The sequence below is a fragment of the Coturnix japonica genome, chromosome 2 (assembly GCF_001577835.2).
Source record: "Coturnix japonica isolate 7356 chromosome 2, Coturnix japonica 2.1, whole genome shotgun sequence".
Taxonomy (NCBI): Eukaryota; Metazoa; Chordata; class Aves; order Galliformes; family Phasianidae; genus Coturnix; species Coturnix japonica.
In genome coordinates, this window is record NC_029517.1 from 41,666,405 (window position 1) to 41,688,592 (window position 22,188).

Genomic DNA, 22,188 nt, shown 5'->3' on the forward strand with positions numbered 1-22,188 from the left:
CCCAAGAAAACATATCACTCAAGGGTAGGCTGTAGCCATTCGTTGTCACCTGGTGTTGTCTGGAAGAGGGATAGCTTACAATGTTTTGCAGTCAAAACATCTGTCTTCTTTGTCTGTGTTAGAATCTTGCTGGTATCATTTAGAAGAGAAGAAGAAAAGCAAAAAAGCTACGTGATTTCCATTGATTCAAGAGAAAAATAATAATTCTTGAAAAATGAACGGGAATTCAACTTCTTGATTGATGGGTGATATTAATTCTCAGTCTGTCTGGGGGTTTTAACTTCACCAGCATCATCTAGTCCAGTTGCATTTATCCCAATACTTCTTCCACTGCAGCTGTTGATTAGTGTTTTACTTGCCCAATTAGCCATCCATATCCTCTTCTCAGCTTTTAGGCGTCCTTTCTGTGTACAAAATTATGCACTTACCTTTACTTTGCTAATATTTTCCTTTAAGGATAATTAAATTGTTCAGTTGGAACCATTTGAATTTCAAGTTTTATGGATAATCAATTGTTCAACTCTTCCAGAGCCAGAGTCATTCCTTCCGTGGAAATAAAAGTGGCAAAAGTAGTTCTAAGATTTGTATGAAAAAAACAAAAAAGCATTTTGTATGATTTTGTGGAAGTGTCTGAGAAGGATAAATACTGCATGGTTTATAAAGAAATGCTGATAGATGTGGTAGAAGTCATGACGGAAGCATCACTGAAGCCCGCCTCCCACTACGGTTTGGTACCATAAGCTCTTGAACTTTGCTACCTGCAGAATCAACTGCAGCTGAAAATGAAAAATCCTGAATGCCTTGAACTTGCAGGGGTCAGATGAAAACTGTTTAGCTCAGATGTCTCAGTAATGGTGCTATAGCTTGTATAGGAAAAATCTTCATCTCCAGTCACCCTCAGACTTCATGTTCAGCTACATGATGAGGTGATGTAGTACATGTTGTTCTGGAATAATAATAGAAAAAAGAATCCCCCTTAGCAGAACTTGCTGGATCAATGCCTACCATTATCTCTCACAGGAAAACCACTATGACTGTTTTTGCACACCAAGTATGAGAGAAGCTTGAAAGAGAAATGTTGACATAAGGATGTAGCTAATAAAAGTAGGAGTTTAATAATAGTTCTGTACAAGTACCACAGGAATATGCATTCTATCTTTCCCACCACCTCACCAATATATTTTTACTCCAGGCCATCCTTTGCCTCAAAATGACCATGTCCTCCAGCATCCACTTTGTGATTTAATATGCTGTCTCTGTGTATTATGTTGATATGGATGGTGTCACTTGCATTCTTTTTTCTGCAGCGTTTGATATTTTACAGCAATTTCTTTAGTTTGTGTATAGTTTTTTGCAGGTGCATCACGTATTTTGGTCTCCTCTCACTGCCACTTTCTTTCCATCTCTTCCTTTAAGCACCTGAGAGCAAACTGTGTAGCAGCCCTTTTCCTAGAAGAGCTGGAAGCAACCAGCAGTGCTTAAAGAGATGTGATGCAAGTCTATCCACTTGGTTACAGTTATTGCTGACATATTTTCTTTAACTCATGCTCTTCTTCCTTTTTTTTTGTTTTGTTTTGTTTTGTTTTGTAAATCTAAAAAAAAACAGATTCAGAGATTAAGTTCTGTTGTCTATATTTCTCTCTCCCTGCAGATGCCAGTGTATTATTACCCATCTGGTCAGTACCCTACCTCAACAACTCAGCAGTACAGACCCATTGCCTCAGTTCCGTACAATGCACAGCGGAGTCAACAAATCCCACAGACTGCACAGCAAGCAGGTATTTATGTCTATTTCTTCATCTGCTCACAGTGCCTTTTGCTGATGAAACTAATTGGCTGTGTTTTAATTGTGAATTGAAAAATAGTGGAGAAGGTTGGTTGCTGTTTTCTTTGAAAATATGTTGAAAATTGAGAAACTCTGCTTGGAGACACTGAGCAATAAAAGAACGGAGATTGCGTTCTCCACCACTGCTGTCCTGTATGCAGTGCCGTGTCCTTGGTGCTCTACATGGCAGGGGCACAGAGAGAACATGAACAATCACATTGCATCTTCAAGATACAGTATTACACTTCATCATGCAGACTCTGCAAAACGTTTGTAAAATGACATGTTTTATCTCAGTGCCAAAGATCTGTAGCAGTGCATACTGGGTTGGTTCTGTGTTTGTCTTGGTTGTTCTCTACTGCTGTACTTGGACCTGGGGAGCAGTGAGGTGGTCCTTGAGGTTGGGGCCAGAGGGAGCAATTCCACAGGAATGTCCGGCTGGAAGGGGGGCCGTTACACTGTAAGAGAGTGAGTAGCAGGTCTCACAGTGAACCGGTCTCTTTTCCTGCTGTGTCATGATGCTCCTGATGACACCAGAGTAAGAGAGACATAGGCAGAGATGGGTGGGTGCGTGCTGGGGAGCGCGGGGGTTATGCTTGTGAAAGAGTCCTTGCGTTTCAAATGAATAAACAGCTCTTCTCACTTTGGAGGTTTTTGTTTAAGTCATAAGTTGTCTGTTTCTTTAGTGCATACCTTCACTCACATAATGTCTCTAACATTAACCCCAAGGAGGTGGTGCTGTTTCCAGGTAGGGTTTGCAATTACAAATGTGCTGGGTAGGGTAAAGCATCCATCCATCTGTCTGGGTTTGACAGAAACTCCTCTGAATGGCATTGCAGGTTCCCTGCAAAGGCATTGGTAGGAAAGCCTTTTAAAATGCAAGTCAAGAACCCAGACACAAGATACGAACAAGACTTATAGGGTCATCCAGCCTGTCACCGTGTCTTTGTAATGTGACTGCTGGCAATTTTGTTCGTGTTCTTTCAGCTGCTCAGGGAAGCAAAAGACACAGCTATAACTAAGCAACTGATTACTCTTTTTTTTTTTTCCTCTTCTTTTTTAAGCTGTTCTATGCTTTAATAAAAATGGTGTTGTTTTGGATGGTAATTGTGGTGGCTAGCAGTGTCTGCTTTCCTAACTTCCTATTTCTACATTCCTGAGAAAGAAAGAGGTGAGATATTGCACGAAGGTCATCTGTTTCTTGTAGCTTCTCATGCCTGGCGGTCTGGCACCATATTTATTATCTCAATATAGTGGATCTTTGAACCCAAATACAAATCAACTTAAAAGACATCTGGCTTTGCTGTGTTATTATAAAAGCATATTTATCAGTTTAATGCTGCATCTGTAGCATAGTTGGGCTTATGGTAAATGAAGTGCAAAGAAGATGGTCTGAAACACTTAAGTGATGTTCTGGAGGCAATTCAGCTATTTGATCTTGAGGTTGTCATAATTTTAAAGATATATTGGAGGACAGTAGCCATTACATCTGAGTACAGACAGCACAGAGATGCAAATACAAATTTTGTTTCTGTTTACCACATCATTTTCTGTGGATGTTTGGAAAACATGAGTCAAGGAGACTGTGTAAAATCTCTGGCGCTTTAGTCTTTTTCTGCTATTCACTCTTTCAGCTGCCTGCTCACTTGGAAACATTATTCTTATCTCGTTTCAAAATGAAAACATTTTGACTACGGTTTAGACTCCCTGCTGTGGCAATTGCAAGTGTTTAGCTCTTCTCAAATCTTGAGACTTGACTGGGAACAAAGTCCTCAAGCTGCTTCATCCCTTTGGGTTCAGATACATCCTTCCAGATAATCCTTGTCTGAGAATGTGACAGGCATTCCAGGAGGCAGCTTGAAGGTTCCTACTGATCTTTTCCCTAAGATATGATTCAAAGATTAAATCATTAGGGTAGGCTCCTGAGCTGGGTCACTTTGTATGTGCCCCAGGACATACAAGTGTATGTTACCCACCTTGTTCCATAAAGATGTGGCTGCTGTGGGGTCCAGCACTGCCCTGTGCCTCCAAAGAAAAGGAATTACAGTGCCTACAGCCAAGTGAATTCCATCCTGTATTTATGGTGTTTTGTTTAGTTTTGTAAATCTTTTCTCCCTCTTTTCTTCTGTTCCTACACACATAACTTGAAATTTTGACTGGAATCTGTGAAATTACTGAGTATCTGTAGAAATAGTTTTAGCTGAGCCAATACAGATTGTGTTACCAATTTTGTAATGTCAGAAATTACTTCTGAGGCAGGGACTAGAGAGCATCAGGAGCATTTTAGGTCTGTTTAGGTGGTGACATTCATGGTCGTAGTTGATCACTGAAAGGATATGGAGTGATCACTGAAATTTCAGTGATAAAGTGTCCAAGGATGGACACCTGCATACTGCAGATAACTTGTGGCAAACCACTGACTGTTATGAGCCTTCAGAAGAAACATCATGTCCTCTCAGCTTTCATCTGTCAGACCTGATAGAAAGTAGACACTGAGCTCAGAAAGTTGCTCAGAGGGTTATTTGAGGAAAACTGACAGGGTAATCACACCATTTTTTTCCTTCAGAAACCAGGCTGGGAAAACAAGAAAAGAAAAGAAAAACACTTCTAAACCTTCCTAGAAATGTGTACTTGATTGGAAAATTGCAATCACAGACTGAGTATTTTAGACCATCATTTCCCTACCGTGCTTCAGAAAAGCAGGGAGCTTGTGCCGGAGGCGACTAGGGGTGGCAAAATGGAGACATGACAGAGAACAGAACTGGTGAAACTGAGTGCGAGTAGAAGGTATTGAGGATGGGAATGAGGCAAACAAAAAGCTGATTTCAGGAATGACTTCTGTGAAAAGCTCTCATTGCTTGTGGCTTCAGTGCAGGTAGGCCTGCCCAAAGCCAGGCTGGCGGCCTGGGCCTACCAGTTGCTCACACGGAAGTATCAGCCTAGAAAAATGCTTTATTAAAAATAAAGTTTGCCTTCTTGGAGGGGCTTTTGGAAGCTTTCAAAGCATATTAATGACTTCTATAGCAAGCAGATGAAGTGCAATGTCAGTGCAGCATCTGTAGTGGCTAAGGGTGTCTGCATTCTCTCATGGTTCTGGAAGCAGAGCAATATTAAGTTAAAATGGCTCCAAGGCAGAAAAAAAATGAGCTCACCTAATATTAGATTAGAGGTCTGACAGCAATAAATTATTTGGAAAGAAGGATGAGAGCTTCTTATTTACTTCTTTTTCTTTTTTTTAAAGCACAGGCTTGCATGAGAAGTGACACAATTCCTAGCAGAAGCATGTTGTCCATGAAGGTTTTGGCTTTTACATTTGTTTCCATTCAGGACCCAGACAAAATATGTGGTATTTGATGTTTCGGTAGCGTATTGCATGAACAGAATTGCTTTTCCACTTGGATACATGCCATTATTACTCTTCTTCATTGTGCAACTTCTGCACTATTCTGGTATCCAGTTCAGTGCATTGTGCAGTGATTCCATATCTTGTCACCAAGTCAAGACAGGATGCCACACCATAGTATGCACAGGACATGTAAGGTGCATTCTGTTCAGAAGATTGTTCTTAAAAGCACTGTGCTCCTTTTTTGCACAATGTGCATGGATCTTGCTGTCAGCGTGTTGGCATGTTCAATACTTTGCAATGCCCAGTTATGTAAAGGCAAAGAAGTAAATAATATTACTGTCTTCTCATCTAGTTGTACTCTGTAAATTGCGCCTCTAACATCATCAACTATTTCCTTGTTCAGCCAGTTACCTCTATGTTGGTAGTTTTGAGAGTGTTAAATCCTGGTTATTGTGGTTGAATAAAAATAGAGATGTATTGATGACAAGTCTGTAATGATTTGCATTTTACCATTGTAGAAGAAATCAGCAATGGGCTGTCTTATGTTCATATGTCTGTATTTACTTTCATTACAGAAAGTGCTCTGCACTTAGAGGATTCTTCATCCTCTAAGTGCTTCATAAAGATGAGAGGGATAAGTACAGGAGTATTACTTTCGAATATATAACTGTTATTGCTGTTCACCAATGACCAAGCTGCAACAAATTATGTGATTTTTTTTTCCTATTTTGATTCATTATTGTATGTCTGTCTCACATGTTCCAGATAATTTCAGAGCACTACATAAATTTTATGGATGCAATCGTGTTTAGATTCTTGTTTGGGCTATACAACTGAAAGGGAGTTAGCTTGGTTTCTCACACAGTTGTAAGGTGAAAACATGTGGCATGTGTTTTTCATTGGTAATGAAGATCTACTAAGAAATTAAAGCTAGAGGTTTTAGCATTTGGTTGAAATATTTTTTTCAGCCAAAAGTTTACACTGTAATATATCCAGAGAAAATAAGATGTTTTTCAGCATAACTGGCTGGACTGCAGTTCCTTCAGTCAATATAGTGGTTTTAAGATTTCTGGTATCAACAGATGTTTCCTTTATGATGTGTTTCAGTGTCCAGATAGCACTGGCATGCTCAGATCTCATAGGAGATCTACACTTTGTCCTAAAAACAGAGCAGTTCATTATGTACAATTGCACCTTGGGCAAAAGGAAGATGTTGTGTGAGGAAAGGATGTGTCTGAACCCTACCCAGATGCAGAATCTCTTCTTAGTAAGTATGCATGGATATTGTGTCAACAGCAAGCATTTGTCACAGAGGACAATTAATATTTCCAATGAATGACTGTTAGTAGGCTTTACAGCTTCCAGTAAGAAAAAAGAGGTAATTGCATCTCTCATGCATTTCCAAAACAAATTTTAAGTAAAGACAAAATGTACCTTTAAAGAATCCATCAATTTGCTTAGCTACAAATCAGACTCAAATTGACAAAAACTGATTTTTTTTTGTTTAATTTAAACTTTTAAACTTTCTGGTGTCAGTGTAGTTCAAGAGTGTTATGTTCAAGTCTCTTTCCAAAAGCATATGTCACTATAAACTGATACTGAGAAGGAAGAAAAGTAGAGGAAGGGTAATTTGCAGCACTAAAAAAAAAATTGGTTGGTTATGATGGTCATTACAGAACCTTATACAGAAAGATTATGGCTTACTACCTTAATTAGCAGCCTGACAGGAGCTCATGGTCCATGACAGATTTGTTTGCATTATTCCACCAATAATTTCTGTGCTTGTATAAACATAAACAACTTCAAATTTTAAGTATCTAATTATCTAAAGAAGTTGTTTTTCCAACAGTAATTGCTTACCACACTACCGGAAGAGATTTGTACTGAAGGTGTCCATCTGTATTGAATAACCAGAATTGCAAATGCTCTATTTTTTCAGCAGATACTGCTTTTTTTGAGGAGCATTCAAGGGGATATCTCTCATTTTAACAGAACTGTGACAGGAACAGAATAGACATAGCCCTAGTCTTTTAGATACTTGTGTCATGCTGGAGCCAAGCCATATAATTCAGGTGTGAGAATCGCACATGCTTTGGCCTGCCCAACGAGGTTCACTGATAGGGAAATGATCACCAGGATCTCAGCTATTCTTGGGTGTTCTCTGCCTTTCCTGCATTGCTTCCCTCAGGTAGATGAAAAAACAGAGGAGGAATCTAAAGGAATATTGCATTTGGGACTTGCCAGGAGGTGGCTGGGTGAGACAAAAAGTTTAGAAATGTCTAGTCTTAGAAGCACAAAGTGTAAGTTGTCCTTCAGACACTAAGCAGTAATGCTGCACCAATAACCAACAAACATCTAGTTTTACAGAATAGCTGAGATTCAATTAGTAGCATTATTAATACCACTACACTCCCTCAGCTTTCTGGATCTTGAGAATTAAAAGGCATTATAACTTCTGTTGAACAGCTTTACCCCTTTTCACATGCCTCGTGTGTTCTGCATTCGCGCCAATAGACGGGAAATATTGAGGGAAAAGAACCCTGGTAGGCTGAAATTTGTATCTTAAGACAGGCATTTTGTTTTTTTTTTTTCTTTCAAATTTTCTCAAGTTTTGTTCATCTTATTTAGAACTAGAAAAATTCTAAGTCATTTCTGATAGTATTCCTAGAGTTTCAGACTAATGTTTATATATACATTACTAAATAACTTTGTATTAACATCATACTTGTTAATAAGCAGGAGTAAGCAGAGATAGAAAAGATTTCCAGCAGCATTGTGCAGTGAGTAGGACATTACATTATCCCTTGCAAGAAATCACAGAGGCCATGCTGAGATGTAGGGAAAGCTCTGAGGTATTCAAAAATGTATACAAAGAATCTTTGTATTTCTGTCTTTCTTTGCCAGAAAGTCATACATCATCTCTACTGCTAAGTCTGTGTTGTATGGACAGTGCTTCCACTTCTTGCGATGAAATTTTCCAGCTCTGAATAATTGAAAGGTTTGTAACCCATTAGAGGAAAGAAGGATTACGTATTTTCTTAATTTTCTTTTTCTTTTGCCCATTCCTCTTGCCATTGCTAAAATGAGTGGAACACCACCACTGTCAGAACTGCTCATCTGGAAGGTGGAGGACATCTCCAGTGCTGCTTCAGGCGTGCTGTTTACAGTAGATCTGTAGACTGTGGGGCTCAAAAGAAATGTCTGCAAGTGTGAGCTGTCTGAAAGAAAGGCCACAGTGTCTTCAGTGGTAGAGCAGAGGAATTAAAGAGTGATATCCCATGGACTGAAGCAGTTTTGGTGTCCAGCCCTCCTGATGTGTGAAAAGCTACCAGTGACTTTACCTAGATTTTGTTCAGTCTTTTTTGATTTACCACCACATAGATTGTATGTGTTGTTAAAAAATTGTCTTAATTGCCAGTGATGGGAAGTGAGGCTTATAACTGTGGGAGTGTGAATGAGTCAAACTCTTCAGAGCATCCCCAAACAGGAGCTGGTTTCCTTAGTGACAGGCAAGGACGTGTGGTGCCTCTCTCAACACTTCTTCACCTCTTCCCCAGGTCCTGCTTGTCTTTGCAGTGTGCTCATTATGCACCAGAGCAGGGAGCATTCCTGCAGCGGGAGCTAATTGTAATGCATGAGGCCTAGGAGCTGTCATTGTTATTGGGCACAGAATAAAAAAATTGAATTTGCTGTCTGAGTGTCTGGTTCTAACAACAGCTTGATTATTTCTGTTATTACTAGTGATACATGGTCCCTGCTGAGGTTTCACTTTCAGTGGGTATCTCTGGCATTTATCATTACGAACGAAAAGGATAAACTCATGTTTTCTTGCTGCAGACTGTGGTGAAGACTCCCTCATGGCTAATGGGATATAGATTGAGAAGGCAAAGTGGCTATTCTTTGCTCAGCCTTTGCTGCCAGTCTTGAGACCTAGCTATGAATGCCAGTCATTTTATGTAAATTCACTCCAGGACTAACATGGCCTATTATGCTAAGTGGGGACTGATCAATGCTGCTTAGACCTGCTTTTCCTGTTTTTGTTTATGAGCTGTTGGTGAGAGATGACTATATCCTCATCAGGAATCTTATTTTCAGGATAGAGAGACAAGTACATTACTCAGTGTGTTGAACAAAAAATCATTCTTACAAAAATGTCCGTTTTAATCTAAATACTTCTACAGTGTGAAGATTTGAATTCCTAAGCCAACCTTATCTGGATAATGGGGAAATTAAATGAACTTTAATCCCAGCTTGTCAGTAAGGAGTTAAGATTATAAGTATTTTAACACAGAAGGGTTCTCTGGGGTTGTTTGCAATTTGATTTTAATTTTCAGTGCAGTGCCCAAGGTCTCAGTGTCTTGGTTAAAGACAGTCTTTTGTCTACCATCACACCAGTGCTTAAGGAAAGGGAGAGGCCAATCTGTGCAGTAATGATTATTGTACTTCAGCAGTGCCTAGGAGCTGCAGCTAGCCTTGAGAGCCCTCTGTGCTAAGAACCCTGTATATAAATGTGAAGAGTTTTTTTTTTCACCCTTGAGATGCAGCAAAGAACGTGCATCCAGGACTAAAGGAGTACTGTGGTAGGTGTATTGGCCTTCCAATTCCAGTCAGTCGGCTGTCTCTAAAAATGTTCATTTTCTCAGATAAATCAGAGAAAGAAAGAAAATGCTTTTACAGTCACAGCTGTTCATTCATTCACTGCCTATTCACTGTCTGTGAAGTGTTGAACACCTAGGCTTTCCACCAAATAATGAAAATGGTAAGTAGCTTTTGGGATCATATGTGTAGGATTACATGTGCTGTCATTAATAGCACTGTACAAAGCAATTCATGTTTTTACAACTGTTTGAATTTCACATCATATTTAATCTCTGTGTTGTTTGGATTTGCCTATACAAAGGACCAATAGCTGTAACATAATAAGTGAGTGGACTTCCCATGCAAACAGAAGTAGTCCCACACAGTTTTATATGACTTGGGCAAAACAAATTATGTTAGAATTAAGTCCTTCTGTCCTTCATCTTAGCCCAGAGAAGTTACTTTAAAAAAGGTACCATTTCTAAGCAAGAGCACGTTTAGACTATATACACAGGTCATTCCAGAAATAATGCCTTCTATTTATTTCCATGGAAGCTTCCAAAGAGCATAGCAGAACTGTTTGATATAGCAGATTCTTGGCTACGAAACACTATTTTTCAACACAGTCGCCACCATGAGCTGTGCATTTTTGCCAGCAGTGAACAAGAGCCTGTGTTCTGTGCTCACAAAAATGATAGAAACAGAATGTGTCTGCTCAGTATTGTTGGATTGCCATTTTGCTCGTTGTTGAGAGCTCCCTTTCATCAGATAGTGAGTCTGTAGGAGTGCTGAAGTCTGGATTTTACAGGTCCTTCCAAGGAACCTCCAAAAATTAACCACTTTATGGATTAAGCAAAGGAGGGGAAATGTATTAATTTTAAGAAACAGTGTGCTCCTTCAAAATGATTGCTGCGTTAATAGTTCATATCAAACAGCAATTTTAATTTCATCTTCACTGAAGAATATAAAGCAATTAATCTTTTGTATCACATTGTGAAAAATAAGGGTTTAAGCAGAATCTCAGCTGAGGCTGTTTCTTCACTTAACCTTGAGCTGGGCAACAAAGAATTATAAATGCAGCAACGTTCTGAGGCTAAAGTAATCTGGTGAAATATAATTATGTCATGTAATAAAGGAATTAGAAATCTGAATTAGATTTTCTGCTGTTCTTTGTTCTAGAAAATTATGAATTTGACAGCGATTTGTGTGTAAAAGAGAGGGGTGGGATTTTTGCAGAGCATCTTCTATGCCCAAGTTATCACGAGATGATGAACTATGTATTGGTATTGCAGAGCTGGTGCAGAGAAACACTAATGTGTTCTCTCAACTGTAGCTCATGTAGAACATAGCATGGTAGGACTTGTGTTATGGAGAGAGAAAGTGATGTCCAAGGCGCATGCATGTCCTAATAGCTTTGAAATAATCTGCTCTTGACCCAGGGCATGGTTCCATATAAATGATGCTCCATTCTGATGAGCTGCTCAGAGTTGCTGAGCAGACTGAAGATGTAATTTTACAAATCGCACCACTGTGCCTTGCAGCTCCCATACATGCTTTATATATTCCAAAGCAATGCTACTAACCTCACTTCACCCTGAGGCTCTTCTACCAACTCAGTGGAAGTCAGTCAGTGTAAGTGTCAATTAAGAGTGCATGCTGTGGGTCTTCAGTTTGTCACTGAGCTTTGTCAAGGGTGCTCTGATAATTAGAGGTAAAGGATGTGAAAAAAAAAAATATGGAGAAGAATGTGAAGCTCTTCCAGAAAGCATGTCTCAACATATTGGTGCAGTATTCATTGATACCAAAGTAGTAGTGACAGACATCCCAACATTGCAGTCCTCAGTAGTGCTGGGACAACACTAAGGTTGCCCATCTTTGTTCTGCATATGGCACTTTCATCCATTATGTCCAAGTGTTTTTTAAAAAAAAAGAGAAAAACAATGCAAGTTTTCTCACCAATTAGAAAAACGAGGAGGGAAAAATTAGTTTGATTTCTGCTCTTTCTACTCAGTCCTGATTAACATAAGTTTACAGTGGTGGTTGAAAAGCACTAGATAGCTTATTTGTGCTACAGCATGGCCCACTGTGTAAATATGGAGTGATACGACCTATTGGAGCAACAGGCATGGACATATGAAAGTACGATTTACCTTAGAGAGCTGCTTTTGATTGACCAGCAAAATGCGGTCTCTGAGGAGGCCGTAATTAATCAGCAAGAGCTCTTTTTCTGAGTTTTCTTCTGTAAATAAACAGACTCAGTACATCCAATAAGTTAAAATGAGAGGGAAAAGTGAGCCAAGCAGTGGTGTGCTGTGGAGCAGTCCCAGCAGGGTTCTATGCTGAGTGATACCAATGTGGGCTTTGAAAAGAAATGCTGAATTGTATATTTCTTGTAGGATTACTGAAGTTTTAATACACCAGGTGTAGCTATTGAGTGCCAAAAAGGGATCTGAGGTGAGGGCAAGGGCACAAAAAATGAGCTGGTACAACCATGCTTAAATACAATGGTAGTTACTGCAATTGCTGTAATAATGCTGAACTCACCAAGCACAAAATTGAATGTCAGAGACTTGTGTTGGATATCCATTTTACTGTTTTACAGCAGCATTAACTTTTCTGGTAGTGTTTTCAAAATCGTGGGGTCTGGATGGATTCTGAAAAGAAAGAAGCGATTACCCATTTTTTATAATATACTGTAGTAATTTGAAAATCTTACTAAGTTTTTATCATTAGAAATGTAAACTAGCTTGCTTTTCATATGTATTGTGATGCTGACAGACCTGTCACACTGTGCTGTTGTTGGAATAGAAAGGATGCTGGAGGATCCTGCTGAGCAGGTGGTTAATTGCATACTCGGTTTTAATAAATGGAAGAATACCTGATTTATCTTCATGTTCTGCAGTTTGGGTTTAAGATTTTTATTTTAATACATGCAAGTGAAAGGAGGACTACAGGCTATCCGTATTATCCATTCCAAGGTCCAAGCAAATTGCTGGCAGGGAAGGTAGGACCTCTGGGATGAAATGAGTCAAGAACACCTGTGAGATGCTTAGGGAACTGCCTTGATCTTGCTGCACCGCAAAGATAGTAAGCATTTTCTGGGGATTCTTATCCACTAATATTTTACCTTTGCTTAACAGGTGGCTATCCAAGTATTATCTGTTACTTTCTAGTGTTCAAAGAGGAGCAGGACTACAAAGACACTGAATCTGTTCCTTCTGAAACTGAGTTTCTCTTAACACTTGCATCTGATAAGCGCACTGTGTCTATTGTACTAGAAGCACAGCCTGTGAGCCTCTAGCATCCTCGGGAAGAATTCTCTAGGCTCAGGGAGTTGTCCCTTGTTGCATGAATGTGAGGGACTTAAAAAGTTCTTCACATTATGGATTTGAGTTTTCTATGTTGTGATCCCAAATGATCAGCACCAAAGTTCTTAAAATCTTCAACATCCATGCACCGTGACAGCGAGATAATGTTTATGTAGAGCTTTTTTTGTCCATTTGTTTTGTGGTGAGGTTTGTGTCAACCTATTGCTTTCCAGAGAACATACTTCTAAGATTAACAAAAGACCCACATGCGTGACTTCTGAGTACGAGGAGTACGTGTGGGCAGATATGTTATTCCTTGTAGAATTAAAAGAGGAAAGAAAATTTGCAGCTTGGAACACCAGCATACCCCAGGGTAGGAGGTTAACGTTTGACAGGATAGTTCCCAGTGAGACTACCCTTTTGAGTGCCCTAGCAAAAGCAGATGCAGATTTAATTGAATCTTGGTTTTGAAATTCAGACTTTGGCTACTTAGCATATTCCTCATGGGATTTTCCTCATGGCTTACAGTGGGTACATCTGAAGAAAATTGCTAGCAATGTGTGTACATGAGAACATCTAGCACTGTGAGAGGGTCAAGGTCATGTCTTTGCAAGCTGTCATGCTCAAATCCATTTTAAAGTCCTTCTGTGCTTCATAACATAGGAAATAGGAAGATGAGAAATTCTTATGGCAGTCACATTAGCAATTTACAGGGCAAACCCTGTTGCAATATACATCATTATTATACAATTAAATACTGCATCTTATTCATGTATGCGTAAGTTGCTGGAATTAAGGTTTTAGGGGCTACTTTTGCACTGCCATTCCCTGATTTCTGCATACTTAACCACAGCACCCTGGTGCTCTCTGAGGCCATGTGGACACAAAACTGAACTGTTTTCAGTTTTAAAGTGCTGGGATTGTGACCCCTTAAGGCAATGAAGTTCTAGCCAAGCAATGACAAATTTCTCACACTTCGCAGTGATTGACTTTCATTTTGAGAACTGCACATCTTTGTACAGATGTCTGTATGCTTGGCTCCAGATGTATTTTTTAACCTGCCTTTAGGAGTAAATCTGCCTGCTGTTCTGCAAGCACAGAAGGTCCTTTCGTAAGGAAACTCCTGTGATTTCACTGTGGTTCTGACATAAGAGGATTACTGCTTACATCAAACCTTAACTTTCTGCTGTCATGAGCTGACATTTTGGATGGGTGTATCTGCACAGACCATCCTGTACAGTCTGATATCATAATTGTGTGCAGATCCTGGGGAAGAACAGTGCTTTATGTCCAAGAGTGTGTAAGGTATTTAGTATTTCCACCTAGGCCACTTCACCCTTAGTCTGAAAAGCCGGTTGTTATCTGCTGAGTTAGAATTGTATTCGTAATCTGACAGTACATGAAAACAGAGCCTTAACAAAGAGATACCAGTTATCTTTGCTTGAGCAATAACATTGATCGCACAAAGGTGGTAAAGCTTTTGTTCACTTGTTACAAAAGATGGTTACATTGACATAACAGAAACAGAAAAATTGAATGTAATCTGAGGGAATTTTGCTTTCATTTGAAGGGCAATGCAGCAAAAAGGCATACTACAATTACTAGGCTGTAAAAGCAGGTGGTAAAATACTTACGTCTTTTACATGGTACTGTATTTACCATTTATGATAGCTTTCCAGAGCTACTGTCTAAGGCCTGGGAAACGTGCTGCTGTTTTCTTTGAAGAAAACTAGAAGGCCTGACAGAAATGGAGAATTTCCAGTTTTCACAATAACTTGCTGTTTGCATTGCTATAATTGATAAAGGCCTAAAGTAAAGCTGTGGGTGGGTACGACTGAATGCTTGGTTTTAAAAGCAAAGAAGAGAGGAGAGGAAATCAGTGCTCTACCAAGTTTCTGAGCAGTACAGAAAAAAAACAGGTAGAGTGTGAGAAGCAGATTGTGTTCTTTGTTTACCCTTTTCCTTGCAAACAGTCATGAAATCATAGCCCATCCTTGTTTGAGGGTGTGGGAAGAATAAAACCAAGCATACTCCACTCACTTTTACTACCCAGGTTACTGGAGTGCTACAAGAGTTATTTCATTGCTACAGAACAGCAAGCACATGTGAGTGGTGGGATAGGGAAGGGTGTTCTTGCTTTTGTAATTGCCAACCAACTCTGGACTGTGATAAATACTGCTTCTTCCTGCTCAATTTGCAGTAAAGAGGGGAGAATTCTTCCCCTGCTCAGAGATAAAAAGGTGGCAGAGTATTTCTGGCCTGTTGGTAAGGAATGTTACAAAAAGGTTCCTTTAGTTTAGCAAATTTACACCTAGAGTGTATAGGGGGGAAAAAAGGAAGGGGATGAAAGACTTCCTTTTTACAGATTTCTATATTTAAGCTGATGTTACTGAAGAAACAAGGATGTTCCTGTCCTTCTTCCTTGCTTAAATTTTATTTTCTGCCTTGTACTTATATAAAGTGATGTAAAAATCATAATCACACGGTACTAAAGTAATTCTTTTACAGTGTGTTGAGCTTAAAATAATGTTGAATCCATATTTCTGGTAACTAGCAGTGAAAAAACCTATTAAGAATAACAGTTACCTTACAAACAATTCAATTCCTACAAGTGTTTCTGAAGAATACTGATGCTTCAGAGCTCTTGAAGCTATTGAAGGCAATAGTGTACACTGTTCTATGCTACCAAGAATTTCAGTCCAAGGAAGAAATGTTCCTTCCTCTAACTGTTGGATCAGTTAAAAGTAAACAGAGAAAAAGAGAGCAGGTTCAAAAAGGTTTCCAGCTCTTTCTTCTGTATACAATGCAGGAAAATTAGGAAAACAACTGCTAAGTTTCAACACTTCTGCATCTTCTCCAGTTCCCCATATCTAGGGAATGTGTTTACCCTGCTTACTTTTTAGGCATCAATTTGTACGTAGACATTTTGTACCATTTCAGTAACAAGTGTCACTGGTGGTTTTTTCCTATGGAGCCTAACTGCAGAAACTCAATTTTCTCAGATGTTTACTGGCATAAATGCAAGAAATGGCCAGATTGCTCTAAGAAGTTGCATGGGCTCATTCTAGAAATATGCAGTATGTCTGAGGTCCTCAGGTTGTAAGTAGTAGGTATTACAGAAATGAATATTGATTATCATTTCTCTAGGGAGTGTTTTGGATTAAACAGAAGTTAAAAAATGCCCACCAGGAGCAAACTCTTTGTTAAACGTGCTTTATGTTTGGAGAAGAGCTGATTACTGTATAATTGCTGATAAACTTCTTTTGAACCACAGCAAGATGTAATTGCTTTGACCGAGTCATTAATTTCACTTGCTGCTGTTAAATTAGGAGCTGTACAGAGACGGAGGCCTGCTTCCTAGTGTGTCAGAATGGGAGGACTGTACAGGTTGCTGTGTGGGTCTCCATCTTGAGACACAGTCTCTTTAGAAAAGCAACTCCTGAAGCCCAGGTTGACTGTGAAGTCATTCTCAGTGTGGCCTGTGCTGGTGCATTGTAAAGTGGAATTCAGCCCAGAATATCTTACAGTAAAATATTTTTGATGCTTTTACAGCAGTAAGACCTTGCTGTAGGAGTCTCGTCTAGAGCCTTGCAGCAGCTGGGTTGTATGGGAGCTGCAGCCCATAGGCCTCAAGCCTGTGGTTGTTCCACTGCCTACAGCCTGGTAGCAGGAGGCACTATTTTCAAGCTTCTGCATAAAAGATAGCAGCTAAACTGCAACCTTCTGCGCCAAATGTTTTCCAGAGCCAATTTATGAATGCTTTGCATGTCAGCCTTAGCTGGGAAGTCCCAGCCGCTCTCACCAATGTTATCTTCCAGAAAGCCAACAAAAACACAGCTTTGATATGTTTCTTTAGGTGCTCAGATGCTGTTGCATGTGAGGCATTATCATGAAAACCACATTATCGGAGTAATTCGGGGCCTTTGGGCATCTGATGTTGCCAATTGCCTTCAGTTCTTGCTGGTATGTAATTTATCACTGGTGTGGCCTACCCTGCTAAAATGAGCCCTTTGTGGGCAGAGGCGAAGCTAATATACGTTCAAAGTGTATTTGAATTGCTTCAATAAATCACAGCTGTCACTGTGAGCAATTTTATCACTTGCCAGCACAATATGTTATCTTCATACTTCACAGTCGTGATGCTATGCTAGACTTTCATTTGTAATGCATCATAACTTATTTTATCAAATGGATTTGAGCAGCCTTGATAGATACATACATATGAATGGAAACTTTGCTTTGCCCTGTAAAGAAGACAGCACTTTAATGGATGTATTATAGTTACAACCATTATCTGATTATAATTAATTAGCTTTAAGAATGCTTGCATTTGTGTGCTTTTTTTCCTTTAATTTTCATTCTTCCATGCAGTTTGCATGGCTGAGGTAGCTTTGCTTGTGGCTTGTATGCATTTCTTCTGCCAGTCTACTGGTGTAGATCATCCACACAGTGATCCAGATATGGTCTCTGCAGTAAGCTTTCTTGCTTCATGGACTTTATTTACTGTCTATGCAGAATATCCACCAAGCTATTCAATTGTTTGGATTTAAAGAGGAAAAAGAAAAAGGGTGCACCTGTCACTGTAAGGTCTGGACAGACCCAAGCTCATCCGTCACTTCTTTCTCCTGCCAAAGCAGCAGATCAGCTCAGCATGATCTGAGTCTGTTGCAGGACCTTGCCACTCCTTGGAAGCTGTCTGCAGCAAGAGCCTCTTCTTAGCTCTTTATTCTTGGTGATGTTCTGGCATTAAATATGCCATTTTCAGGACAGGCAGTAAAGCGTCTCCTTTTTATGGCCGTGCCTAAAGTACCAGTGAATATTTATGAACCAATTTGCGGAGCCTTCTCTTGTGATGGGGAAAAAGTGCTTTTCTCTTAATTGATGTGGTGGCTCATTTCAGAACATGAAAACAAGGTGTATAAATTAGGGGTTTTTATTATTAGTGAATTATTTTATTTCCTGCAGATCTTTTTGCTACAAGGTATAGATTGTTCTCATCTGCTTTTTAGTTTGAAGAAGCTGTGCTAATTACTTAGAATTGAAGAATGGTGGTATTGTAAGGAAAGTTCATAGCTGCAGACTTAATACCGTGTCATGAGGAGCAGTCTGAAGGTCTGACTTACATTTGTCCTTTTCCAGTTGCAGAAGTTGGTGTTTATTCTCAAGGTTTGCAACCAAGAATGATTAGCTTGTTACTGAAGAACATTCTGCAGATGTGTTTACAGATCTTGTCATTTTCTCTTTTCAAAAAATTTTTGCCACACAGACATTTTCAGCAGATTGCCTGGGCACATCAGCCACCACTTCAAGAAATGCGCGTTATAAATCTTACATGGAGAAACATTTCTGCTTCGTGGTTTGACTTCATGCAGCCCTACCAGGAGTAGACAAAATCAGCTACCCCTTCCAGAGGACATACATAAGCAGGAGACAACCATTTTAGCCTAAAGCAGACTTGGATGACGGTGCTGTGTTAATTTCAGTCATTGTGTGGGAATGCATCTGTACCTCTGTCCATATATTTAGATAATTTACAAGAGCACAGCAGCAAAGGGTGGCATATACATACTGTTCTATGAAAAAGCACTGAGTTTCCTCCTATACCAACAGAAGATCTCTTGCTGTCCTGTCAGCTGAATTTCATGAGCTGGCAGTTGCCTCTGGGCAAGCAACTGGAAAGCCTTCTCAAAACCCTTCCCCGTTAATTTCAATGCGCACATTTGCATCTGTTTGCTGGCCCTGATGATTTGCTGAGACCTGTGTTCTAAGACCAGTTCTCCAGCAGATGAGTCTCATTGTATCCTCTTCCTTGCCTTCCTGCCAGTACTGGCAGACCTCAGGCACTGGGAATTCAGCCCTGCCCTTATTGATGCGGACTGAAAAAATATCTTTTTGTTGGCTCAAAGTAGGGTTCTTCAGCCAACTGGAAATTTTGCAAAGCTCTGTATGCAGTTCTTAACAATTTCAGTACCTAGAGGTCTCTTTGCATTATATATTATATTGAAGATCAGCTTTTTTTTCCATTGATTTTATCCAGGGCACATATAGCACTTTTCAGCACTGCTGGACTGAAGAATGTCTCATGAAGAAGTCTCCCTTCAATACCTTATTCTACAGATGGGAAAACTAATACACAGAAAGAAGTAATGCATTTGGAGTGTACTATATCATAAGCAAGCAAAAAAGTTATCAATATTTATCATATATGCAAGGAAAAAATCCTTGCTGCTATCTCAGAAGCCTACCACGACCACACACCCAGCTGTTATCAGTCTTTATCCTGAGCTGAAGACTCCATATGTGTTTGGTCTGTGCATTTCCCATTGCTCTGAATATGTAGCATCAATCACGATAGCCTGCCTTGCACATAACTTCTCAGTGTTTGTGGCAGCTCTGCCACAAAGATTTCTGAGAGCCAGCATCTCCCTGGTGAGATCTACAGCACAGTGATAACCCCAAACCAGCTCCAGCAGCTGTGTACCCGTTTCCCAAGCACCACTGTCAGCCTCTTGGCCAACTCAATAGTCAGTCTCAGGAATGAGTACAGAAACCAGAAAGTCTCTTCTGAAGCCACCTTCATCCTTCCTCTGCCTTTTCACTCTCTCCTGTTCCCCTTGGACCAAGATTCCTTCTCTGCAGAAAAGCTTGCAGCTGATAGGGTCACATCTGTTCATTTCTTATGTGGATAAACAATGAGTTTGTGCGTCCAGTTGTTAATCCTCACACTTTCAAGTGTCTCAAAACCCCTTTTAGAGAAGGAAAAATAGAAAAGAAAAAAAGTGAGAGCTTTCATGCACTGTACATTCCTGTCTTTTTTTTTTTCTATTAATATTGTTCATCTTGTTCTGCCCACCCAACACAGGAATTGAAATCTCCATTCAAGACAAAGGTTTAGGTTATACAGCCTAGTTTTAGCAGAAAGATTGATATCAAGATCATGTGCACGTCTTATGTCTACAAGAGAGGTACTTCTTGTCTACTACAAGGGGTAAAGACAGTGGAAATGGAAGATCTTAATGGTAACAATTGCATTATTAGCATAAAATCCCTAGCCCAATTCCCTTATTGCCTATCTGAATTAACAAAAAAACTAAGAAAATTGGACTAAGATCTATTAGTAAATTAAAAGGAGTTTGCTTGCTTTGTAAGGATGTCTGGAAACACTCTGCTTGTGCCACACGTGCCTTACTCTTCCCTGGCTGCTATTTATTTTACAGTTTGCTAGTATCTCTTGGTACATAGCCAGTGCTATTTTGTAGAACTGAATTTATTGCAGTGGGGCTTCTTTTCCCTTCTACTGATTTCACCTGTCTGGTCAAGTTTCTCAGAAGCTGTTTAAAAGATGCTGGTAATATACTGTGAATAATATACTGCAAATCCCAGTATTTCTCATATAGGAGATTTCCTCCATCAGAAAGCTGAGTTCCCTGGCCTCAGTCCAGCAGCCTGTAAATCATAGCTCTGAAATAGAAAAATCCACTCACATGTTTAGAAGTTAAGCAAATGCTGAAGGGATCTGCTGTACAGGGGCCAGAGTAATCACCATGTTGCAGGTGAGTGTTCCCAGTACAGTGCAAAGTCAGTTAAAAGTCGACCTAACCTCGGTAGTTTTTGGATTATGTTCTGCATGTGTGCACTAAGAAGAGATGTGATTTTTGCAGTTGGACCCATATGGGCGAACATATGCTCCATCAAAGTTGTGCTGGCTTCAGTATCATCCTTGCATCTGTTTGCATCTGTCTGGGGGATGCAGCCCACAACTTGCTGCGCCCTTATGGTATAGGTAAACAAACAGCTCCTCACGCTAAGTGGTGTGATGCATCAAACTAAACATATGTGAAGAAGCAGTGGGAATCAGCAGTACCTGAGTGCAGCTCTGAGCACTTGTGCTTGTTAAAGCAGGTGTGTGCACTGAGATTTTCTGGTGCATTTTCTGGGAGAGCTTAGTGCAGTTCTACTGGGCATACAGATTGCAGTCTCCAGCTGCCTCATCTGTTCTAGAGCAAACAGTTTTCAGTGCAGAGACTGCAGCTATTCCTTGAAGTTTGCATAGCTGGCATGGTGGAAGTGCCAGACTTATGTTTATAGATATTCCACCAATACTAATACAATGTTGTTGATTAGGAAATGGGCAGTCAAGAGTTCACTTATTTGGGGGCAGTCCAGAAAATCAGACTGATGTAATGCAGGGATTAACATTCTGAAATTGACTGAATTTGTGTGTTGACAGCTTGCATGGATGTATAAGACTTTTTTTCAAATCTATTTCTGCTGATTTTGTATGTTGGGTCGTATCTCATACTGCTTGGGTGGCTTGCTGCAGTCTCTTCACATGCAGCTCTTAAAGACTTGCTAACAAAAGCAATGGATAGGCAATTGTGAATAATTGTTAGACTATGGGCAGAAATTGCTTAGTATAACAGAATACTACCACAGAAATGCATACATTTCGGGCATATCACACAGCATACTGCTCATCTCATGAGCTGTGCTGCTTGAAGCATGCTCTGTGTTCCAAGGCTCAAACCACCAGCATGGAGAGCAGCTGTGCTCAGTCAATTCCAGTAGCCCAGCTGATGTCTGTGACTCAGACATTTGTTATCTTCCTCTATCTTGGACACTGTCAGTCATATCTGCAGATGGTCTTAGCTGGAAATACAGCTGTGAGCCTGGTGTCCTTAGAAAGGCCAGGACTGTTCCACACCATAAAGAAAGTGATCATATTGACACCTGACTTGAGTGAAGAAACCATTCAGCTGCGATCAGATAAGGACAAATCTCTCCAGTGGACTATCTGAAAGGATGTTACTCAACCGTTTTCATTATACATACAGACTGTCCTGGGCAGCCCTGTGCTGAATGGCTGTATCACACAGTCTGGAGCTGCCACATGCCCTGCATCACACTGCTAATGCAGTTGGTTAGCTACAGGGCTTGCAGCACATGGGTTACTATTCAACACGCTTTTAGCTCTCTGTTCAATCTGTTTGTTTCCATCGATACCTGTATATGTGTGCATGCATATGTGTACGTAGAGAGCAAGAGTTAAGTTGGTGCCAGTGTTTTTTCAGTAAGAGTTTGAATGCATACCAAGTGTAAGTTCATACCAAATACAGTGTTGGTATAGTTCA

The 22,188-nt window shown here is 40.0% G+C and overlaps 1 protein-coding gene across 1 annotated transcript in view; it reads left to right on the forward strand.

Moving 5' to 3' along the window:
• Positions 1-22,188, forward strand: part of ARPP21 (cAMP regulated phosphoprotein 21) — a 122,905-nt gene that overhangs the window by 90,247 nt on the left and 10,470 nt on the right. The window contains exon 19 of the mRNA XM_015854205.2: positions 1,652-1,778. Within this exon, the coding sequence (XP_015709691.1) occupies positions 1,652-1,778 (127 nt within the window). The remainder of the gene's footprint in view (positions 1-1,651; positions 1,779-22,188) is intronic.